Raw genomic sequence first — 25203 nt, 5'->3', positions numbered from 1 at the left:
GAACCTGGCCTGGCCCTAAGAATCGCTTTAACCAAGAGAACGCAATGGAAGTGCTGTTGTGTGACTTCCAAGCTCTGGAAAGTTCTTGCTGTCCTTGTTACTGCTCTCTTAGAATGCAGCCCTGAGACCACCATGTGAAGAAGCCCAAGTTAGCCAAGATGGGGGGAAGAGATAATGTGGAACAGAGATAGCCATACCACCTAAGATCTCCTAAGACTAAAGACCAGAACCAACAGCTGGAATATTAGACCATCATCTCCAGTCAATCAGCCAGATGAGTACAATCACATGAGGGACCCCACGTGACACCTTCAAAACTATGCAGCTGGATCCAGCCAAAATGGCTGACCCACAGAATCTTGAGCAGATAGTGTGGTTGTTTTAAACACAACGTTTAAGAGTAGTTTGTTATGTAGCAATAGCTAACTGAGCCATACTTCAAGAAGACAGTCTTCTTTAATGGCTGGTAGAAAGCATATTGTGCAATTAGAGAAACAAGTTCAAATCCTTGCTCCCATACTTGCAAATTCTGACCTTGAGCAGATTACTTAACTTTTGAGCCTTAATGTCTGCAAGAATAAAAGACAGTAAGTTGAATTGTTGAGGAATCATATAAGATAACATATACAGGCACCCAAACATAGGGCTTGGCACACATGAGACACTTACACTGTTTGTCACTTCTCACCTCAATAAAGCTATTTGGGTAAACAAAAGCTGCTAGATATTCAAGGGCAAGAACTTCATTGATTTTTGAATCACTTGTAATATATAATACAGCATCTGGTATATGGTTGATATTCAATGCATTCAGTTGAATCAATGCTCAAATATCCCCTAAGATAGAGTTTGGATTCATGCCGCCATATTACTGGCAATTCTCAAAGTAGTGATATGAACAGAATTGTGGGGAAACAGACTGCAGTAACCTTGGTTAAATCCCTATATTTCCTGTGTCCTTCATTTGAGGCCATCCTTTAAAAGGAAAAAAATGCCTATGTTCTCTAAGAATCCTCGCAAGTCCTAAATTCATTTATTATAATTACAACAGTGGTTAACATTTACTGAACACTTATTTATGTGTCAGATTGTGTGCTAGTTTCTTTGTGTATATAGAAAATTTTAATCATAATAGTCTTGTAATACAACTTTTATTATTGCCATTTTCAGATCAGGAAGCTGAAGTCTAGGGCAGGAGTCAGCAAACTTGGCCTGTTTTTGTAAATAAGGTTTTACTATGACACAGCCATACTCATCTGTGTGTATACTGTCTGTGGCTGCTTTCATACTACAATGTAAGACCTGAGTAGTTATGGTAGATGGAGAATATATGGGCCCCAAAGCTGGAAACGTTTACTATCTGGTCCCTTAGAGGAGTTTGCTGACCCCTAGTCTAGAGTCATCTGCTGAGAGAGTGACCAGTCATACTCAGATGTGTGCAGCTGGAGTGCATGAGTTCTTTCCACTAAGCCGTGCTGGCTTTCTATTGTTTCCAACAATCATTCACTCATCACACCTGATCTTTAAAATAGTAGCTCCAAGGCAAGGATGTGCTGAGAAAAAATGTTCAAGACCTCTGCAAAAGCAGCTGAGGAAATGTCAACCACGGTTTCTGTGAATGCATCTAGTTAAGAACACACACTCATCTGGCCTCCTGTAGCTAGAGGCCATGGAGCTACACTCGGCACTAATTGAAAAATAAGAAATGAAAAGATTTGCTTTCAACACAAACTTGAATGACTAGAATTACATCTTTATTATCTGAAGTGGGAGCTTGTGACTTGTCAACCTCCACCTGTTCTGGCATCAGGAAGAAATACCACAGAAATTAGCCTCTAGCTGGTCATCTCATTATAGGCCAGTTATAGCCATTTTTAGAAAAGTTGATGGATAAAAAATCCACCTGCTAATATAAATGCATCTGAGGTTTGTTATGCATAATATAAAATTACCCAGTGCTTCAGAAATAAAGGATTCAACATTGAGAAATATGGAGATTAAGGAAAAGGAATTCGTTAAGAATGCACAGAAATGTAGACAAACATCTCTGAACTAATAAACTGTATTGATTGGGATATGTAACTCAATTTGCAAGGGAAAGAGATAATTAAATGGCCATCTTTTCAGAAACAAGCCTCTCTTACAAAGGGGCACAAGGCAGAGCATGGAACAGTACTTGGAAAGTTGTGAAGCACTATATAAATGAGAGGGGTTATATTTATGCCTATCTTTATCGTTGTTTTGATCCTGATCATGGTAATTTTTAAAAAAATTTTTTTTTCAACGTTTATATATTTTTGAGACAGAGAGAGACAGAGCATGAATGGGGAGGGGCAGAGAGAGAGGGAGACACAGAATCGGAAACAGGCTCCAGGCTCCGAGCCATCAGCCCAGAGCCTGACGCGGGGCTCGAACGCACGGACCGCGAGATCGTGACCTGGCTGAAGTCGGACGCTTAACCGACTGCGCCACCCAGGCGCCCCCTGATCATGGTAATTTTAAATGGCCCTTTCCCTTACTCCCTAAGGTGTTAGTTTGCTACATAGTCACACTTGTGCAAATTCTGATCCCCACTTGGAAATGTTCCTCCTACACATTTCTATCTCTCTGGCCTCAATGCCACCATCCAATTTGAGCCTTTATTACCTTTACCTTTCAAGATTGTGACAATATGCTAATTAGTCCTCCCAAACTTAGTCTCTTGTCATATTATTTCATCCTACATGCCCCTTCCAAAATATTTTTTTAACCAATTTCATTTATTCATCAAACATTGGATGTGAATTGCACCTGTTCGTTGTACCCCCCAGTGATTGTGCTAGGAGCAAAAGCAGATGTGGTTGCTAAGTTTGACAGATAAAACACACGATACCCAGTTAAATGTGGACTTCAGAAAACAACCAACAAAAAACACATTTCTTAGTATAAGTATGCCTCAAATATTGCATGGGACATACTTAAAGACAAAATGTTGGTTATCTGAATATCAAACTCTTATGCTTTTACTTATTAAAAAGCATTATGTCTTATGCTTTTACTTATTAAATCTTGCAACCCTATCTGACTCCAAAATAACTTTGCAATCTACTCAGGGAAACAGATATTGATCAAATAATCTCACAACTAAATATAAAGTAGCAACTGTGTACAAAGGGGAAAGTTCCCGGAGGTTATGAGAACCTGTATTGGGGGAATTTGAATTTCTAAAAGTGGAGGAGGGCTTCCTAGAGGAGTTGTTATACTAAAGCAGAAACCTCAGGTCAAAGTGGTGTCAACAGAGAAAGAGCTTAAGTGGAATGAGCAAAGGCAAATTGCTAGAAGAAGAGTAGCAATAACCAACAGGAGGCCAGTGAGTGGGAACAGAAATGGAGGAAAGCTTTGGTGGATGATGAGGCTAAAAATGCCAGCAATGGCGGGACCAGGCAGGGACTCCCAAATCACATCAAATAATTTTGTCTTTGTTTGAACGACTGTGGAAGCCTGTGAAGAAAGAGGTTTTTGTTTGTTTGCTTCTTCTTTTTCTTAAGTAAGGGAGTTACAAAACCAGAATTAAACATCAACTTCTCAGTCTTGACCCTTTTCCTCTCTTGTACATGATTTAAAAACACAAGGTCATTGAAAGGAATGAATCAGATAATGCTCATAGTATGAGTTTGCACACTATAAGATGCCAAAGGTGTTGACAGTTATCATGAATATTTCTCAATATCCTCCATCAAATAGCCAGTCTCCTCTGCCAACTCTTCTCTCAATGGTCCTCTACATGCCCATCACTCAGCAAAGTGGGCCACTGATCCCTGAATAACTTGGTTTTTTCCAAAATATACTCTCTACCCTCTTTCCTGCATACCTACAGAAATCATTTTTCAAAACACAATAGAAAGTTTCCGTGTCCCACAGAGCACTTTTTAATGCCTAATGGGTTATAACATTTCCCCCTCTATATTCCCACAATAGTTTCTACCCATCTCATGATATTTGCCATACTATTCTGTGTGTTAAAAAACTTTATGTTTCTCTCAATCTACTCCCTAGATTCTTCTGTTGATGAATACAATCAAGCACCTTTTATAAAACAAGAATGATGTTGCTCATGCTAAAGAATTCATTCATTACCCTTGAAGAAATCAGAGCCAAGTGAGAAAAAGAATCACTATTAACAAATAATAGCAATTCAGTACTGTATGTTTAATAAAATGAGTGAGATCTTTTACCAAATCATGAGCATCTTGTAGGGCTAAATTGTACTTACCTTAACTATCTGGCACGTAGGACAGTGCCTAGAATGTACTAGAAGCCTTAATATGTGTTTAACAATTTTAACTATTCAACGAGAAAGCACTAAGGAGAACAACACAGGAATCTGAGAAATTCACTGTGTCAATAGGAGGTAGGAAAATCTTTGAAGATCAGACACTATGGAGTGAGCTATAAGGTGAAAATGAGTAGGAGATTCACAATCAGTGGAGCAATATATTCTAAAGTCATGGAGTTTCATAAGACCCTCATGAGAAGCAAGGCTAAAGGCTGGGTGGCAGCTGTATTTGAAGGGGTACATATATCAATTATTCATATATCCATACATTCAGCAAATGTTTATGGTAACTTGCTCCTTGCTAGTCACTGTTATAGGCTGTGGATATAGAACCATGAACAAATAGATAAGGTCTCTGGTCTCAGAGCTTACATTCTAGCAAGCTGATGGAAGCAATGTGCACAAAAAGAACTTTCATGGAAGTATTTGTGCTATAAGGAAAAGAAAACAATTTTTCTTTTGTGCATTGTCCATAAACAATGTTATGCTGGACAGGGATTTGAAAGAATATTTTTAAAACTGAGCCATCAAGAAAGGGCTCTTGAGGAGATGACACAGAAGTTGAAGCCTGACGTTATGATAAGAGGAAATGGGCATATGGCAACCTGGATGAAAATGAAAACATTCCAGAGAAAAGGCACTGATAATATGAAGACCCTATGGTTAGAATACAATTGGCATGTTCAAGAAGAATTACAACAAAAAGAAGGCAACCAAGGTGGTCAAAGATCATGTTAGGAAATGAAGCTGGAGATAAGTGGGGCCCAGATCATAAAGGTACAAGGTTAGCTTTCATTCTAGGTACATGATCTGATAAGACTTTGTCCTATAGACCACAAGGAGCCTTTGAAAGAGTGACATTATCAGACTAGTACTTCAGATGGATGGCTCCAGTGGTGAGTGGTGGACAGGAAGGGCAATTGGAAGCTTAGGAAGGTCTGTTGAGGAGGTTGTTGCAACTGTCCATGTGACACGGTTGGGGATGATGTAGGGATGGAAACGATAGATCTAAGCATCAGTTTAAGACATCTATCACCATACTGCAAGCCTCTGAATATAGGGTCCATGTTTCAATGTTCACGTAGAACATAAGCCAGGATCTTGCACTATTCACCATAAGTATTCAATAACTAAGGCACATCACTTTCTCTGTCCTAACCATTCTTTGATAAACACTGTCTTCTCTGCTATTCTCCTCCCCTTCCCATACTGGAAATCCCAGGAATTCTATACAAGATACTAAGTCATACAAAGCAATGTAGTGGAAAGAAACTTGGTATCAGTTTCTGCTCTGTCACTTAACACTTGAATGACTTTAGTTAAGTCATTTCTGCTTCTTTAGTTTTGATTACATCAGCTTAAAAAAATGGGATGGAGAACAACCATATTACTTGTCATTCTGCCGCAGAGAGCTGTAGCAAGGCTCAAAAAAAGATCATGAATTTTCTCTGCAAAACGATAAAGCATTCTACAAATACCAAGTAATTTGAGGGGATATACAAGACCTATGCCAACCACAGGAGAAATGGGCCAAAATTCTGAATAGTGATTTCAGGTGTAGTGTCCAATATGGAATGAACTGAAAACATTATTCTTTTACTACACAATATATAATTACCACAGTTATACACTACATATTTATTACATCATTAGCAAGAAAATGCACTAGCCACTTAGAGGAATTAAAGATAAAACATAGAGCACCTGGGTGGCTCAGTCGGTTGAGCATCCGACTTCTGCTCAGGTCATGATCTCACAGTTTGTGAGTTCGAGCCGCGCGCCAGGCTCTGTGCTATTAGCACAGAGCCTGACACCTGCTTCAGATTCTGTCTGTCTGTCTGTCTGTCTCTCTCTGCCCCTCCTCCACTCACGCTCTGTCTCTCCTTTGGAAATAAATAAACATTAAAAAATATATAAATAAAAAAATAAAACAGTCACAGAAAAACACATTTTCCTGCCCCTCAGCGTCATTCTCCTAAATGAAAGCACAACCTCTGGATACTTCCTTTTTTGGACAGATGGTACACTTTTCTTTTCATGACAAACCAACTTCAGTCAAGAGCTCCTTGGGTAGTTAATGGTGTCTTGTGATGATCCTTAAAACTCTTCTCTCATTTTACTCTTGATTAAAAAGAAAGAAAGTGCGGGATCTAAGTCCTTGACTGATTTACACTTCAATTTAATTTCTCCCTTTCTCTTTCCTCCTTCCTTTCGCGGGATGAAACCTTCCATGTAATTAGGCTCGAAAGCTCTCATCAAATGGTTTGATTGAACTGCAGCACACTGAATTTCTCTTCGAAGCTGCTGGGGCAGACAGAAAGTGGGACCCTGTGAGGGCATGACATTCCAGGGATGGAGTGGGAACCACATTCTGTGATGGCAATTAAGGGAAATGGAGTGAAGGTTTGAAATAACTTGGCTATCATGCTCTCTGATATCTCTGATTTATTACTCCACTTGTACCAGAGACTATCATAATCCCTTTGTCCACAGTGGAATAGGTGGCCTGGAAAGCTTGAGTGCTAACATTGTGTGCAGCAAAAAGAGTACTAGGTCAAATCTAAAAATGTGTGTTTTAGCCCCAATTTGCCCTTACCTTGAAAAGTATGATTTGAGAATAATTCACAAACTCCTAGGCTGTATATTTCTTCATATGAAAAATAATTTGAGAGAAAAATTTCTCTAAAGATTCCTTCCAAGTTGAGTGTATGAAAATTCAACAAATTCAAAGACAATTCCACAAATTCATAGCAGCTTTTGAGTACATGAGGGTCTTCCATCAGAGTATTCTTTCAGGGGCATCAACCCAGGGCCTGAGAAACTTCCTGCTCAGGTGGTGAGTCTATTTCAGTTACTATTATTGAGATACCTTGTACAAAAAAATAAAAATTCACTATTTCAGCATCATCTGAAAGAGTGTTCTTATATGATAGCTAGTCTAATAGGTCCTTAGTAACTGACAGATGATGGAGGTAGCAGGTGCATACTTACCAAACAGCCCCCTGACATGGTAAATCCTAAAAATATGAATCATCTGAAAGAGAGGGACTGGCCATAGAGGGCCAGGGTTCCAGGTTTACATTCTTATCTCACATTAAATATGCCCCCCTCTTAAATGATAATGGATGTACTAACACCCGTGACGCAACGCGCTGATAAATGACATCAGAGCAGTGAGAAGCAGGTACTGAAACATCCCTACATCTGTAATGCATAGGTTTAACTCATGTCTGACTTTGCATTCTAGGTCAGGAATGCATAGGTTTAACTCATGTCTGACTTTGCATTCCAGGTCAGGAGTGAATTAGGTTGTTATAAAGGTTTTTATGCTACATTATTTTTTTTTCTGGCTCACACATTCATCCATTTATACATATACACACACATACCCAAACTGAAAACCACTGCCACTTTTGGATATTTGTTTCACTAGTTTACCCTCTAAATTAATGGACTTCTGCCATATGTATAAAGGGCCAAAAATAAAAATAGATTCAAAGACGACCTAATAAGAGTAAAGAGATGTTTTAGAAATCATTAGCGTTTTGCCCGTCAGTACTGATAGAAAGATGAATACCAAACTTGCAAAGACAAAGGACATTTCAAGATCATCAACTGTAATTCCTTCATTTTGTAGGTAAGAGAACTAAAACCAGAAGTTTTGGAGGTTTGAGTAAAATTCTAATGTGAAGAGAAAGCCCACAGTAACTGTTGGAGGCTAAATTTCCTGATAAATGAGTTTCTTACAGTGAATCAAAAATGAGGTGGATGAGTCATCAATGGGCTCCCTTATCATTGAAGGGGCCCCTCACTCTTCATTGAATATGTAACCATGCTTTGCCAGCTGACTCTGAAGCTTCTGAGAGTTTCCAAAGGCTGTTGCAGAAAGCACAGATAATTTCCTATAATATAATAGGATTTGTGACTATAGGAAGTGTTCTGATCAGTTGCTCTCAATACCAGGAAATAGGTTGAGGTTTGTACAGACTTCCTGACCTGAAAGTTCAATAGATGCAAGGGGCTAAGTGCTTAGTATGTGGACGAACTTGAATGAACTGCCTAACTCTGAGTCTCCATTTCCTTTCTTGTTAAATTCCTAATAATAATAACACCTATGTTGAAGGACAGTTGATAAAGATTAAATGAGGTAAGATAAAGCATTTGGTTTAACACCTAACTGTAGTATTACGACTTATAGAAATATTTATTAGGTAATTCAGATGACCAAAAACCTCCACAAAAACTCAAAAGAAGGACAGGGTTCAGAGAGAGTCCAGGTTGAACACATGGAGATTGGGGAGAACGGAGCACCTGGGAGAGCATGGAAGGTGTGCACCCCTTCCCACACAATTTAGCCTCACATTTCTTCCAGCTGCCTTTTCCTGAGTTGTATCCTTTTATGATGAATCGATAATCTATAAGTAAATGGCTTTCCTGAGGTCTATGAGAGATGCTAGAAAATTAATTGAATGCAAAGAGAGGGTTGTGGGAACCTCTGATTTAGAGCTCGTTGGTCAGAAGTACAGGTAACAACCTAGCCCAGTGACTGGCATCTGAAGCAGGGGTTGGGAGTAGGGGTGGAAGTCCTGTAGGACTGAACCCTTAACCTATGAAATCTGATTCTATCTCCAGGTAGACGGGCATCAGAATGGAATTGGATTGGTATTTGAGAGAATTGCTTGGTGTTGTGTGGGAAGCCCACTGCACAAATACACAGGCTGGAATTAGGTGCAGGAACCAGAAGACAAAAACGAAGTAAGTGCATACTGTTTGCTGTTAGGTTTAGTAAATATTCACAGTCCTCATAATTAATCTTGGCTCTAGGCAGAACATAAAAAGACCTTCTAAAAAGAGACAGACACTGCATTTGAAAATACTACTTTGAGATTTGTTTTTCACACCATCTCAGGTAATACTGCATAAATATTTAAATATTAAGAACACAAGTCTAGATTCAGACTGCTTAGCTATCCTACCTGGCTCTGCCATGTATTATTTTCTGACTTGACTTTATGACTCAAACATTCCATGCCTCAGTGTTTGCATCTTTAAAATGAGAAAAGAACTATATCTACCTCATAGGAGAACTAAATAAGCTAAGAGTTTTAGAAGAGTGTCAGGCACATTGAAAGAACACACACAAAAGTGATATATTGTTATTATTAAGAGTAAGATAGGTATTATTATCATTCTTTTGAAAGCATAGAAGTGTCCTCTCATGGGTTTATTTTATCCAAGAAGATTGAATGGGATATAAGTGAACACATAATTCCCCATCCAATTATGCAGAGACAGTGGCTCATAGAAAGAGATATATGATAACTGGTTTAAGGAAAAAAATATATACAACAAAACCTTAACTGCCCAAATCACAGGACCCTCCTTTCACCCAAATTATTCTGGAGGCCAAATTTTTATCTGAGATTTAAGGCTTTAACCATCCTTTCAAACTTGTAAATTATCAGAATGCTGCTAACATTGACCCTAAGAATCCAAGTAGGTCTTGCTTTGTTTTATCTGTGATCTAGTTTTTCATGACAGCCTTTAAGCTTTCATTAAAACTGAAGGTCCAAATAAATTGGAGTTACTTTATTAGGTGTCATCTATAAAGAAGTCCCAAAGCCTTTCCTGCCTATTACTACTTGCTCATATGTCTGGGATTTGAGACAAGGCATTAAATGGACTTTGGGAGCACATTAAAAAGTTTTAACCAGGGGTGCTGAGAAGCTCAGTTGGTTAAGTATCTGACTCTTGATTCTGACTCAGGTCATGATCTCATGGTTCATGAGTTTGAGCCCCACATGGGGCTCTGTACTGGCAGCGGAGAGCCTGCCTGGGATTCTTTCTCTCCCTCCCTCTCTGTCTCTGCCCTTTTCCTGCTCTCTCTCTCTCAATAAATGAATGAATGAATGAATGAATGAATGAATCATTAAAAAAATTAAAAAGCTTTAACCTGAGTGATGGCCTTTTGCCTAGAACCACTGAAGCAAGGCCAAATCTGGGGGAAATAGTTCTTCTTTGCTAGTCATTGGCCCTAATCTAAAGATAAGTGTCTGCCCAAGTCCATGTCCCTGAAGCTGTCAGCCACACCTGTGCACTTCTACGACTCTTGTCTGCTTTCATAAAGACATCACTGTGTGGCAAATTTCAAATTCTAAAATGTACTCATTCCACTTGGATGTGTGAAGTAATTATTTCTTCTTCCTTGCTTGAATCTCTGAAGACAGCCTGGCCCTGCCTATGTCCTCCCCTTCCCCTTCCATGACAGCATCAGGTGACAAAGGTGCACACAAATGTGAAGTGAAACACCCAACACAGGATGAATTCAACACAGTTGAATTCTGTGTTCTCTCAACCTGCTCTACCGCCTAACAACTGAGGTGGCTCACCCCAAGTTCATTCTCATGTTATGTACCATACAGAAAAGCAGCCTAAATATATACCCAGCTCTGAATCATATAATCTGTAAACTACAGGAACAGGCGGATCATTTCCATTCATTTCTTATGTAGCAAAAACCACAATTTGCACCCAAAGCATGTAATTATATTCAAATGCTGAAAGACTGTCTCAGAAAGAGTTGAAATTCATATTTTGGGGTAAAGTCATTCAGGAGTATACATAGTTATATTTTAATATGGGGGGTGACAGAAATATTTCAAGAAACATTGAAAAAAAAGGGAGAATGAGAACAGTAGCTCAGAAAATGTAGTTTGCTGGTTTCTAGGAGTTTTATGGTCATATAGCCACTTAATAGCTGGTAAGCAAGAGGTGGGGACTGGGTTGGGGGACATGTCTTTGAACAACTCAGTTGTGCCTTCCAGATGGAAAACAGACAGGTGAGTACACAGGCTATCACCCCCTGCTTTCTGGTGAGTGAGACCTTACCAGGACAGGCAGTGTCTCCCTGCACAGGGACCTGAATCTGAGTACTTTCCCACACTGCAGTCTCCTATACAGAGAGAGTCTTAGGAACACTCCAAGAAAGCCTGCCTCTTAGCACAAAGCTGGCACCTATTAGAAAAATTCACATGAAAAATTAATTATTACAGAAGCTCAAGAATGTCCTATGCTGGCAGAATGTATTCTTATAGGACTTAATCTGATTAAAGAGAGATCAGTCTGCAGAAAAAGAGATGGCCCACAAGGTTGCAGTTTGATAAGGGTCTTGAAGCAGTGAGAAGTTGGCCCTTCTGCAGAACAGTGAAAGAAAGATGGTGGACTTGGAGTCATACTGCCCAACCACAACAGTCTCTGACACTGACTGGATGTCTTCGGCCAAGTCCTCACTTTGCCCATCTAGAATATGAGAGGGTCAGATAATCCTTAAGATCTCTTTTAGCCCTGAGACTCTACAAACCTGTTGGTGTGCTTTTGAGAAATACATGACTTTCCCTGCCCTTTGCCTCTTCTATAAGCAACTACCACTACTACCCTAGTAAACAAAAACCAATCATGTGGCACCTCACTCACTCATTTACTCATTCCCTCAAAAAGCGTGTATCTGTGGGAATGTTTCATCCGTCTGCTCCTTCTAATTAGTATCTCTTTGGGTCAGAATGGGTTCAGGCTGACTGATAAACATTCAAGTACTTATGAACTGGACATTCTTGTATATGCTTTGGAAAGGTGTTCCTACATTAATCAGAATGCCTCATTAACCTGTGCAACCTATTCCTGACAAAAGAGGCTGCTGTGTTTGTTTCCTGTTTCTTGAGATAATGGACTATGCGGTAATGCAGAAAGACCAAGGGCTTTGTGCACAAAACGGAGTTTGAATCCTGGCTCTACTGCCACATTACTTTGGTCGAGGTGCATAAGCTGAGTGTTATTTCTATGCATGAAGTGGTGGTAACCTCATTAATATCAAAGGATTGTGGAGATTAAATAGAATCATATATGCAAAGCACTGGAAGAGTACCTGATACACAGTAGGTGAATGTAATGTGAAGGTATATGATCCAAGCAAGTATCTTAAAACTCTAACAGGAGTAGAAATAAATACCACTTGCTCTTGATAAACTCAGTTACTATTCTGCCCTCTGCTCTGATATGACTAGACACAGCAGAGAATTTTAAACATAACACAGAACTACTTTCTAGTATTGATAAGATGTGTGTAAATGAAAGCTGTGTTCTTCCTGTGTCATCGTGACTCTGTGGCGAAGTTGGACAGCGGGCTTTATAACATCATGGTGTGCCACTCTTGTATGTGATGCTGCTTCTTTCAAAGGAAAAAAGAGAAAAACTGGTGGTGACTTTGGCATGTGTTATTAGTCCAGAAAACAGACCTATAAAATACTACAGACCTATGGAACCCAGACTAGTGTAGGATTTACAGTGGTATGTTTAAAGACGTATGAACTGCAGAAGCAGTCCGTGTGTCAAGAACCATGTGGAGAGATCATCTCATTCAAACCCCTCATTGTACAAATGAGGAAGAAATGAAAAAAACAATTTTACCCAACAGCAGTGTTAAGGCACATACACACTACGTGGCATACAGAAAACTACAGGTAAAAGAAATAGGACAGAAGATCAAGATATTCTGTATAGTACCTAAATTTTAAATGATTAATATAATTTAAAAACATAATGTCATATCCAAAGACACAAACATATCCTAGTTCGTCAGGAAGAAAACTAGGAGTGATGTCTATGGCCCGGAGTAAGGTTCTCTCCATTAAGAATTCTGGTTTAAATTTAGGCTCCACAAAGTCAACTCTAAGTGTTCCAGCACCTCCCATGCTCCCACCTCCTCTATACCTTTGAGTCCTGGTGGGTAAAAGCACTAGAAGTGACATTAAAAGAAGTTCTCCATTTCCAGATCTGAAAATAGTAGTCCTAAGAAGACCTGTCTTTTTCCTAGTATAAGCTAGATTAAAAATTCAAGGTTTCAATGGATGCTGAGCATCATATAGGAATGTTTAAATTCAGCAGTTTTTTAGAAACATGATCCAATTCTGTATTTCCAAAATGATCCAAGAATATTTCTTAGGAGCCTCTTCCCTTTTATTTCACCAGATCTCTTAGCTTCTAAACAGTTGGCTATTTGTTATTTTGGGCTAAATTTTGCCTAGCATGTTTTTTTTACATGTTATCAAAAAAGCACAAGCTAACCACGCATGCTATTTTCTTTTAGTGCCGTAAACAAGGAAATACATATTAAGGTTTTCTTCCCTTGGAGGCAAAAAGTGTTGCTGCAGATAAGAAAATAAGGGGAACCAGTAGATGCATGTTCTTTAACCTCCAACTACCAACCAGTAGACATTCAACACTGAAGCTTCACTTTGTACCAAAATTGAAAGAACATTACCATTAAAGTATTTCTCATAGACTATTTAACCTGTATACGGTAGTTGTAAGGTACAAGTTATTTAATGTCCCACACAATTCTGTGACATCTGTGTCCTATTATTATTGCTATTCTCAGTTTGGAGATGAAGAAACTGACTCAGAGCCATGTCTCATGACTTATCCAAGATCAAAAAGTTCCTAAGTGACAGAAAAAAGACAGAGAACCACTTCTTCCAATCCTAAATCTTGCTGTTGACTGTTCCCAAGCCCACCTACCAACACACTGCCTACCAGAACTCCTTTATCATTCACCTGTCCTCCACATGAGCATATATTCTCAAAGTCATTTTTCAAAGTATCAGAATACAGAATACAAAAACAAAACCAAACAACAACAACAAAAACACAAAACACTCAATAAACTCCTTTCTTTCCCCGCAAAGAGTTGAATATCTTGCTTGGGATTTATACCAGCAAGGTGCTTTATAGTTGTAAGACATTCTCTCACCCAAGGCTCATGATATGTCATGATGTGGACAGTGGACAGATTACTTCATATGTGTGTGTGTGTGTGTGTGTGTGTGTGTGTGTATAATTTATTCATAAAGTACATATTTTTCAGCAGCAAAAAAAAAAGTGGGCATATAATTTGCACTGATTTCACCTGTTTTTTCTTTTTTCGTTTTTTTTCCAATGGAGGATGAGATGTGAAGGGAGTTGGTGGTATATATCTCAGGAAAGGAAAAGAGTGAGCAACGGCAGTTCATAAAGGAAGTCACTAGGCAGGCAGGGAGGTCTGGCCTGGAATGGCAGCAGGTCTAAATTGAGAGAGTCCTGGAGTGTGGACACTGGAGTCTGTCTGCAGAGCACGTGGCTGTAGTCAAACAACACTAGTCTACATGCACATCAAGGCATAGACTGGGTCACACAAAATAAACTGAGAGGAAAGTAAACACAAGTTTTAACCAAACCTACTGGTATTGTTTTCTCCAAATAAACAGAATTTTTCCTCTTGAGGCACCACCTTATCAGTTTGTAAACTGTTACCAATGTCATGGAAGGTTTTATTTTTCTACCGTCAAAGTTTCAGTTCAGCAGATATTGACTGAATGGTACATTTTTACTTCTTTCCCAATGACTGGGTCCTAAAAGACGAGGAATGTTAGGGGATGAATTGTGTCCTCCCCAAATTCATATGTTGAAGCCCTATACCCCAGTACTTTAGAATGTGACTGCATTTACAGATAGTACCTTTAAAAAGGTAATTAAGTTAAAATGAGACATGTAGGAGAGACTTAACCCAGTCAGGCCAGTGTCCTTACAAGAAGAGGATATTAGGACACACAAGGAAACACTGGGGGTGCATGAACACAGAAGAAAGACCATGTGATGACACAATGAGAAGGTAGCCATTTACTAGCTAAGAAGCGAGGCCTCAGAAGAAATAAAATCTGCCAACACCATGACCTTGGACTTCTAGCCTCCAGAGCTGTGCGAAAATACATTTCTGTTGTTTAAGCTACTTAGTCTGTGATTTCTTCTTTAATGGCAGCCCTAACAAACTAATACAGGGAGGGAAGTATGGATAAGTGCAAGGTTTACCTTCAGAGATCTGCCTCCCTTTCAGATCACTCAGGGTCCTAGCAAGCAAGCCTTCAGAGATCTGCAAAATTTATTCACTAAAATGTAAAATGGAGTATGTTACCTCTTCTAGATTCAAAATCAGATAACAAGAGAATCAAGTTCTTACTGTGGAATTCCAGCCATCACCCAGTCTGGTGAAGGTTTTTGTTTCTTTCTTTGTTTCCTGAAGGCAACTGTTCCAATGATCTCAGCCCCTTTCCTTTGAGATGCAGCCCTCATCTCTACCCCGCTCAATGATCTGCATTGCAAGTCCTGAAGAAATTTACAGTAGGGTATTATAATCTTCCTTTGGTGATCTTTCAAGAACAAGTGAATCTCCAGACCTACCACTTGCCAGCAAATTTTAGAGAAGAAAGATAATGCATCTAGAGGAGAGAGAGGAGAAGCCAATTTAATTAATTCATCACCAAGGCCAAAGACATATAAATCTTACAATTTTATCTGTCAACCAACACTATGAATTATTCAGTAAACTGAATCCCAAGAAAGAAGGGAGAGAGAATGTGGTTAGGAAGCAGCTGGCTGAGGAGAAGAAAGTGCTCAACAGATCAGAGTAATACAAGCCTCATGGCTGGAAAAACTTAAGAGATAGTTCTTTGTGACAACGAGTGAGGAGCACAGTTTCTTACAAGAAGGACTCCTGGCACACGTACCACTAGTGAGACCACCACCACTTCCACCAAGATGATTCAAATAGGATTTTATTGCCTTCCCTACACACACACACACACACACACACACACACACACACACACACACCCCTGATTTCTGAGCAAGACACTTTCCTCTAAATTGAGTTCTATGTTTTCAACTTGTTCCTCCAAATGCCCAGAGTCAGGAAGATCTGCTATTTTACAGAGGGTAAAATGTAAGTCATATTCTAAATCTAGATTCACAGAAAAGTCAATTTTCTTTTCTTTTTTTTTAAAGTTTATCTATTTATTTTGCAAGAGAGGGAGAGAGCATGAGTGGGGCAGGGGCAAAGAGAGAGGGAGAGAGAAAGAATCCCAAGCAGGTTCCATGCTGTCAGCATGGAGCCCAAAGCAGGGCTTGAACTCACAAACCATGAGATCATGATCTGAGCTGAAACCAAGAGCCAGGCACCTAACTGACTGAGCCACCCAGCCGCCCCAGAAGTTGGTTTTCCTAACTATTAGGTATTAAGGCATTTTTTAGGCAGATGCTCACTGGAGTTCTTAAAGGTGGGAGTGGGGGAAAAATGTACAAACCTCCTTTATAAGACTGAAGGCTGGTAACAAATATATTTTAGTATTTATATTTCCATACCACTAAACTATCCAAGAGCTTTGATAAGCATGATACTTAAGTATGTGAATAAAGTTAAGGATGAAAAATACTTGTAGGAATATTCTGAATGACAGAAGAATGTACTTCTATATTTTATAAAGAATAGAAGAATTTACTTCTATATTTTATAAAGAATATAGAATACTTAAATTTCATATTAATTAATTTGGTTTGGTACCTGGATCCTCACCCCAATCCTCATATTTTTTCCATTATAGAAGCACTTATCTCTCATAGATGATCAAAATACTTCTAAAATTATCCCTAGCTGAACACAACATTTTATTTATATTTCCAGCCTTAGCAAGGCACACACAACCTGACATATAGTAAATGCTCAATAAATTAACTGAATGACTACTAGTAGGTAAAAGCATGAAAGAAAATGGGAAGCCTGAATGAGAGAAGGGACCAAACAATGGGAAAAAATGTACTAGATGCCACTTAAGAGAGTTAATTTTCTCCCGAGACACAGTCCTAACCTGAGAGTATTTGGGGTGCCTAAGGTAGGTGTGGTCTTAGTCTCCTGAACTGATAAAGGAGCTCAGGCTTCTGTAGGCTGCCCTGGGATAAAGACTTCAGGCAAATCTATACATAATCGATTCTCTAAAGACAAGAACCAAGTATGGATAAAAGGACAGTTGTTGGGAAGGTTTCTGTTTCTTCATTTGTTTTAGTGTAAACATCACTACAGGGCAAGGTAGTTTGGATAGAATGGTGACCATAACTGATTAACAGGACAACTCTGAAGGCTTCTGGCTTCTTAGGAAATGGGAAAGGGGGAAAAAAGTAAAACAAACAAAAATCTCCAAGTTCAAGAAAGTTCTTGGACTCAAGGCTCTAGTTTTCATTTTATACCAGAATGAAGGGCATTTATTCCTTCACAAACAATACAGACTGCTGCTTTTAGCTCTGGAATGAGGTTGGCAGAAAACTATTAGTAACAACATTAGTCTCATGGTGCTGTGCCTCCTACAGCCTCCGTCCAAAAGATTTTTTAAAACAATTGCTCTTAGTGAAGCCTTTGTCTTGGACTAAGAGGAAGCAAGTGTACTCCAAGTAAAAATGAGAGGTGCATTAGCAAAGCACCTTGGGGTCTCCTGGTCTTCTCAGGACACAGAAGGTCGCAGCTTGGATGTGGGATTGGAGTCAGAGGATGGGTCATCTTGTTGATTGCCACTTCTCAGGTTTTCAAGCTCAAAAACATTAATTAAATATGCAAGGAGTCTACTTAATATAGATGCATTCACTCTCCAAGCCCCAAATCAATGAGATGGGACTTCAGAACTGAAAGAGGATACTCAAGAGTTGAATTCATGAGCTTTCTTATCTTAGCCATGCCAGACCTTGGGGTTCACTGCATTCTACAGCTCTGGTGGGTGAGGGCCTTTTCTGGGGTCTCTGGTCATTTACCTACTTCACGCTCCATTTCCATCACACTGACTCTTATCAGATACGGGTTAATGAGAAACCAGACTTGGAAGGAGTCAAAAAGATTCAGAAGTTACTAAACAACTGATCCTTGAACAAAGTAAACAGAAAAGAACTGTGTTTAATCTGTGCCAGGCTCAACCCCTGTAGCCCTTTTAGCTGAAAGAGAGAGAGAAAGAGAAACAGAGAGACTGACAGACTTAGAAACCTCCAGAAGTATGGCTCTGCAAGTACCATCACTTAACTAGCAGCTGCTTTTAACTGTTTACATCCTGAACAGAAAACACCAAGACTCTGCCAGCTTATAACCTCTAACTAATGCATAATATCCATCTCCCTGCTGATCATTTACACTAATTAGCAAAATTTAGCTAATTATCGTGAGCCTTTCCATGTTTAATTATGGCTATTAGTAATCTGTCTGGCTTCCTCCATCTCCCACTCCCCTGCTTTTCTTTCCTACTCTTTACAAGCCCACCCCCATTCACGGTCCCTCCCCCCCCTTAGGAGCTAACAGTTTCCATTTCAATGAAACTGCTTTTGCTTTTCTGGTGGTTGTAGTTCTTCCCTCTCCTTTTTTTTTTTTTTTAAAGAAAGCCTACCCCAGACCTAGCAGGAGTCACAGAGAAAACAGCAACCAGATCAGAATCAAGCATTCATTCCTTCCCACCACCCATCTCCACCAACCTTACAAGCTCTGAGCTGCTTGACAACTCCATCAAATAAAATTTAAAGAGAGAGCCAGAAAGAGCCAGAGTACGTGCTGGCATTTTCTCAATGTGCTTCCACTTAACAGTATAGACAGTACAGAGGAGCAGCCCACGGCTAGGAGGCAGTGGGAAGAACTGACATTCCGAATGGGGTCTGCGTGCTGTAGGTCTTCAAAATACAAGCTAGGGCAGGGGACCTCTAGTGTGTTTCATTCGTGCAGCTCCCTGGAGGGCTGCTCCTGCTGCTGGGCTCTGTGATTCCTACTCTCCTCACCACTGGAGTAGACTGCATAGTAAACAAATATTGAAGATCCCTTCTTTAGAACAGTTTACTATGGCAAGCTCCCACCTTGGTGGCAGACACTGCCCTTTACAGGCTGCCTGCTCAGAGCTGAATATATTTTTAAGAGCCATAGATCTCTTCCTTCAATAGCTAGGCAAGGAGGGCTATAAAACATCTCATACCTGTGCTGTGTGAACAAGCCCACCAGTGCTGCCTTTCATTGAAATAACATTTGTATAAATGGTGGAATCAAAGTTACTAAGATTTGCACTTGGGTAAATTATAAATGGACTTTGTCTTATCCATTTTATCACTTCCTACCCAGTAGGTAGCAATATTAGATGTGTAGTTTTTGAGATAGCTGCTCTTCCCATCAGATATGTGGACAAACATAAAGCTACCCAAATGAACAATAATGGCTACTGGTTATTAATTACATTTTCTGCCTTCTTACACTCAGCTACTCTCCTCCCTGAGGCCACTTTACAGCAGTTCCATCAACTTCAGGCTGAGGACCAAAGGATCCCTGCTGTCTACTTCCCATGACTAGCTCCAACACAAGATCAGAGAGAAGAAGGGTGAAAGCAAGGTGAATGAATGGATATTCTCAAAGTACAAAACCTGAGACTTATTTGATAAGTTGCTTGCCATCACGGGGAAGGGGGATGAAGGAAGTAGAAGGTTCCAAAGGGGAAAATGTAGTGCTTGTGAAGCTATGAATAAGCAAGCTAAGGAGAGGAGAACCCATCAGAGAACCTGGGGGGGGGGGGGCGCTAGGGCAGAAAATACTAGCCTTTAAAGGGAAATTGAACATTTTCTTCTCTCATGCACATGCAATGCTTTTATCATTTTAAATTCAAATTTTTATTATCTTCCCACCCTTGACATTACCTGAAAGGCGAGTGGGTTAAGGAATCGCTATGCCCCATTAAAAGGATAAAGAGGAGAGAGACCCACCGTGCCCTCCTCGAAGGGAAACAGGGGAGCGATAGATAGAAATAGGCACTGAGTGATGCTTGCTGCCATGGAAATGGTGCTCGTGCTGAGAGTGAGACCCCGGCGAGGAAGAGGAGGAGGAGGAGGAGGAAGAAGCTACATTAGAGGAACTCCACACAGAGCTGACGATACATCCCCAGAAGAGGGACCAGATTCCAAGCGTCCAAGCCGGCCGGCGAGGAGGGCTGCGTCTCGCGTGGATTCTCAGGTGCATGGTCAACGCACTGGACCACTACAGATGGGCAGTTTGAATTCCGGCCAGTGAGGAATAATGAAGTTCATGATGCCCAGGGGCCCATCATAGCAGCAGGAATACTTGCCAGTATTTTGGAAAGAGGGAGGGAATAAGCGCTTTCAAGACAGATGATGAATCAGTTAAGGTTGAGGGGTGGGGGGAGATAGAAGGCAAAAAAGCTTCTCTTTCCCAAGGCTGAAATTTAGAAAGCCGAAGTCCACCCAGGTATAGCAACCCTCCTAGGGAGCCCCGGAATGCCACACATGTCAGGGGAGGCCCGGCGCGGCTTCCTCCTTATCTCCAGGCGACTCAACTGCACACTCCAGGAAGCCACACAGAGGAAAGGTGGAAACGAAGCAAGAAAGGGAGGCAGCAAAAGACCCAAGAAGGTTCAGGTTAGTTTATCCCAACATCCAGGCAGTTTGAACATTTTTTTTTTCTTTTTCCACTTCCATGCGATGCAATGCAGAACTGCCAGGCAAAAGGGGGCTGCAGGTGGGAGAGTTTTTCGCGTGTTCCCGAAGTCTCGATGGAAGGGCGCGGAGGCTGTTAACCCTGCGCGTTCTGGAAGAGCGCCACGGAGCAACCGCCTGCGTCCTGGGTTTCCCAACTGGATGTAAAGCAGTGGCAGCAGAAGCAGCAGCAGCCGGAGGAAGAGAACAAGAAGGACCGGAGGGAAAGAGGCAAGGAGGGGGAAGCCAGCGCGGAGAAGCCACCCAAACCAACGTGGCCTTGGGCGGAGAGAGGTGGGTGGGCGAGCGCGGAGAACGTAGGAGGAGGTGCCCGGCAGGCGGCAGAGGTGGCCGGGAGGCGGGCGGGCGCCTGCAAAGTGCGCGGAACTGGGAGGCACAGGTGAAGTGAAGCGAGGAGTTGGGGAGCCAAATTCACAAATGGGCAAGTCATATGCAAATAGCGCACTCCCGAGAGCAAATCAGTGCAGCCCGAGCGCTCTGCCGAGGGACTGGCTGGCTCGGGAGGGAGGAGGGGCCCGAGCGACCCGGAATCCCGGCCCTCCCCATTCAACTACACGCTCCTTCGTCTACACCCGCTCGAGCCTCCCGCGCACACCGGCGCCCTCCCCGAGCTCCGCTTCCTCCCTTAAGAGTGAGCGTGTGTGAGCGCGTGGATAAGTGAGACCGACAGACCGACAGATGGACGCTGCTCCTTTTTTTACCACCCTTTCCTTTTTCTCTCCCAGGCTCATTAAGCCAAATTCGGATGATTAAGGCACCTTTTACAATTTGGGAAGAAAAATGCAGGCGGTGGCTAAGGCTGAAGTAGCCCCAGATAGAAATAAAAATAAACCCCTTGAGTCAGCAGGAGCGCTGGAGCGCCTGCACACTGTCGTGCCGCCCGCACGCTCCCCCTGGCCTGACGATCAGCACAGCGCGGCCACTCTCCCAGGACCCCACCCAGAGGGGGAAAGGCGGGAACCCGCGTCCTGACTCTATACGGTGAACGGAAGAGGTGGCCTGGGGACCCCGGAGGGTGAGGGGCTTGGCCGCTGGAGGCCCTTCGAGAAGGTAGCTTCGACCCCCCTAGTGGACAGGACACTCTTGGAAATTCAGGACCCAGAGGTTAGTGCCCACGCCCGCTGTCCTGGGCAAAGAACTTCAGAAGGGGTGAGGGCTGCTTCTGCCGGAGGAAGGCAGTGGCTGACCTGTTCCTGACTGGCCTCAGTGCCACTGCCCCAGGTGGGTGAAGCCTCCGGGCCTCCGGGGAGCCGGGCACCAGAGAGCGTGGCTTTTACATCCAGGCTGAACCTGCAGGGGAGAGCGGGAGTGACAGGAAGAGGCTTGGCGCGCCTGTCCTGGCCATCTGTGCCTCTAGGAGGGAGCTGACCCAGGGCTCTGCCAGGGAACAGTGACATTCTGAAGGATGCAGCCTCCACCCCCGCCTCTCCATTCCCCCGCGCCCAGCATGATGAGTGCTGGAGGCATAAACCCAAAGGGCAGCACTCCTAAACCTGGGGGAGGGGGAGGGAGGAGGGAGGTGTCTTGCTAGCTTTTATTTCTTCCTTCCTACTCACCTTGGTTAAAAGGCTTGGAGAGGAAGCAGAGGGAATAATACTTGATGGTTAAATCATATGTATACTATACACCTGCTGATTAAATCATGTATCTATATATCACAGATAATCATATATATGTTAAAGTATATATATGTGTGTGTGTATCTGTATATATTTCAGATGTCTATATATATGGATATATCTATATGTCTCTTGATAGATGATAGATTTAGGTGGCATTTGCTTTTTTAAAAGGATCTTATAGCACCTATTATACTCCTGATCTCAATGAGCATTTCAAACTCCCTGAGGAAAAAGAATAGGGATTAAGGCAGTCCTATTCATCCTTCGGACACCCCAAGGAGATGTTGAGAAGTTAGCATTATATGCATTTCTAACAGATAAACATAACAAATTCACGGATGCTTCAGCTTCCAGGTCAAATATCAAGTCCATTTTAGAATGTATGTTGGTGATTGGTATTCTGGTTCTGAAATCAGTGTTCTAAAGGTCCATGTTGTCCCCTGGTAAATGGTGCACAGTCATCCCAGCTGCTTGGGCTCTCAGCTGTAAGGCTGATCTGGGACCCACAAACCTTGTCAAAGGAGGTGGCCATCTTTCAAGGTTTTTCATGCCCTTGGGTGATGATGGCCCACAAACATGTCCTAACTAGCAACATGTAGCTAGGAACACCACAGCAAGTAAGAGGGGTAGTTTATGGAGACTCAATTTAAACCTCAGTTTCCTCCTCCATAAAATGTAGATAATGCCTTCTCTCAAGAGGTTCTTGGGAATTTTAAATGGGATAATGCATATACAACATCCAGCAATAGCATTTGACAAGAGTTGCAGTGCTCTGTTCAGTAGAAAAAGTAGCTGAAATTCCGAGACAGTTAAGCATGATGTGGTTAGGGCCTTATGCTATTACTAGGAAAGTTAGAAAAAAAGAAAACTAACAAAAATACCTTCCTACCCTAAGCACCTTCCTTAAAGTAGATGATAATTCCCTTTCAATCCAACTGGTCATTAATTTGGTCCCCCAGATGGATTCTCACTCTACTCTGGATTTATTCACCTCTGCCATGGCCTTCAGTGGACCCAGATGACCTGGCCTAGTTCTCCAGCTCCACCTTCTGCCAGGTGACCCCTCACTTGCAGCTCTCCAGTATCCCAGACCCTCCTTCTGTTCTTTGTGCCAAATTCTTTCCCAACCTGAAACCTTCATATTTGTTGCCCCTCTTGTAAGGAAGCCTTTTTCCCAAGATTTTTCCGTGATTGGCTCATTTCATGTCACCTCCCAGAGAACCTCTCTGGCCCTCGTCTAAAGTTAGCCACCGCCACCCCTGAGAGGCACTTTATCCCCTGACCTTGTTCTGTTTCCTTCACAGTACTATCCACTTTCTGAAATAATTTTCTCTGTATTTTGTGTGTGTGTGTGTGTGTGTGTGTGTGTGTGTGTGTGTGTGTGTGTGTGTATTCTAGCTCCTTAAGAAAGATTAACTTCATTAAAAGGTGAGCCTTTGTCTTGTTTTCTCTATGTCCTCAGGGTGTGGAAGAGTAGGTTAGCTCATAGTAGGAACTCAGTAATTATTTGCTGGGTGAATGAATCCCATGAATCAACTGCCACTCTCCTATTCACACGTTCTGTTTCACTGATGCAGTATCTGGCTTGGGTGCCATTGATCCCCAGAGACATGTATTTTCAGAGTTGACGAGCTGACCACCTATCCACTTAATGTTTTTCGACTTTTCTAAATTGGCACTGGGTGTTGGAGATTCTGTGTCTGACTTTCTTCCGAGGAAGCATGGGAATCTTAGATGGACCTTTCAATTAGCTCTCTGCTAGGAAACAAAGTGAAAATAAATCCTTAATGCAGTACAAAATCTGGAAATGCTGCTGGTATGTCACAGCTGGAACTATTCATTTTACTTGTCATATTTATAATTTATTTATTTACTTTTTGCAAAATGTCAAAAGAAGTAGCTGTGGATTCTGGTAATGCCGATTCCATTTGGCGACCCAGCTGAATACTGAGAAGACTTAACTGAGGATAAAATCAAGACTGGTTTATTTTCCTTCTTCTACTCCAAAGAGATAACCCAATTATCCTGATAAAATTCATGTCCTTCTCCACTTTAACACACTGTTGATTTTTTTTCATGTTTTCTATCCCTCTCTTTGTCTAGTCTACACATTTCTACTGAGACTTCCCTTCTAATGCTCATGCTTCTCAAGGCTTGCTAGAGTTTACATTAGCTTGATCTATTAAATATGTAGTTTTCTTTTTTAGATTTTTAGCTCCAGTGATACATTCTAAACACTGCCGACAGCTAGAGTTCCAGCTGAAGGATTTATCACCACCTGTACTACCATCGAAAGTTCCCCTCTCTCCTGAATTGTCTTCTCTAGCAGGCTCCTTACATGAGGACATGCAGATGTACAATGAAGATCAGTACACTTACACAAAAGAAAAGAAAGGGATTTATAAATGTTATGCTCACCATTGATTTAAAGTTGAAAAGTACAAATGATTTCACAGGAACAACCACACTTTGGACAACCCCCCACAGAATCCTAAACAGACTTTGGGGAACCTTACATTTCTGAGTGGAGTGCAGCTTTTTCAAAAATTAACAAAACTAAACAAAACAAAACAAAACAAAACAAACAAACAACAACAACAAAACAGCCTTAGCTGGATCTGCTTGATTAATAGCTGGGTTTCTCTATTACTCCAGACTTCAGAATTTGCAACTATAGACTTCCTCTCCTTGTTCCAATCTCCCTGCTCCTTTTCACTTCCAGGACACTCCCAGAACAAGGTGTGCCAACCCTTACCCAGCTCTTCATCTTGCTTTGGCCTGTACCTCAGCTATAAAATAGTCTGGGGAATCTTTGGCTTCTAAAATAAGCCTCGTGATAGTACTTCATCATGCCAGGTGCCAAGAACCTAATGTGAAGTTGCCCTGCTG

The 25203-nt window shown here is 41.5% G+C and overlaps 1 protein-coding gene across 12 annotated transcripts in view; it reads right to left on the bottom strand.

The window, feature by feature from the left end:
- The window catches only part of NRXN3 (neurexin 3), a 1671444-nt gene that overhangs the window by 506914 nt on the left and 1139327 nt on the right, over positions 1 to 25203 (bottom strand). For 5 of the 12 annotated variants that reach the window (XM_019833409.3, XM_019833410.3, XM_019833411.3 and 2 more), the window contains exon 1: positions 19946 to 20571. The exons of the other annotated variants lie outside the window; for them this stretch is intronic. In XM_019833409.3, coding sequence (XP_019688968.1) covers positions 19946 to 20198 — 253 coding nt within the window. In that variant the 5' untranslated portion in view covers positions 20199 to 20571. Of the gene's footprint in view, positions 1 to 19945; positions 20572 to 25203 lie in introns of those variants that run through there. 12 annotated transcript variants of the gene reach the window in all.

This window comes from Felis catus, chromosome B3 (assembly GCF_018350175.1).
Source record: "Felis catus isolate Fca126 chromosome B3, F.catus_Fca126_mat1.0, whole genome shotgun sequence".
Classification (NCBI taxonomy): Eukaryota; Metazoa; Chordata; class Mammalia; order Carnivora; family Felidae; genus Felis; species Felis catus.
Note: the sequence above shows the minus strand (reverse complement) of the source record. Positions and strands in the feature narration are given on the sequence as shown.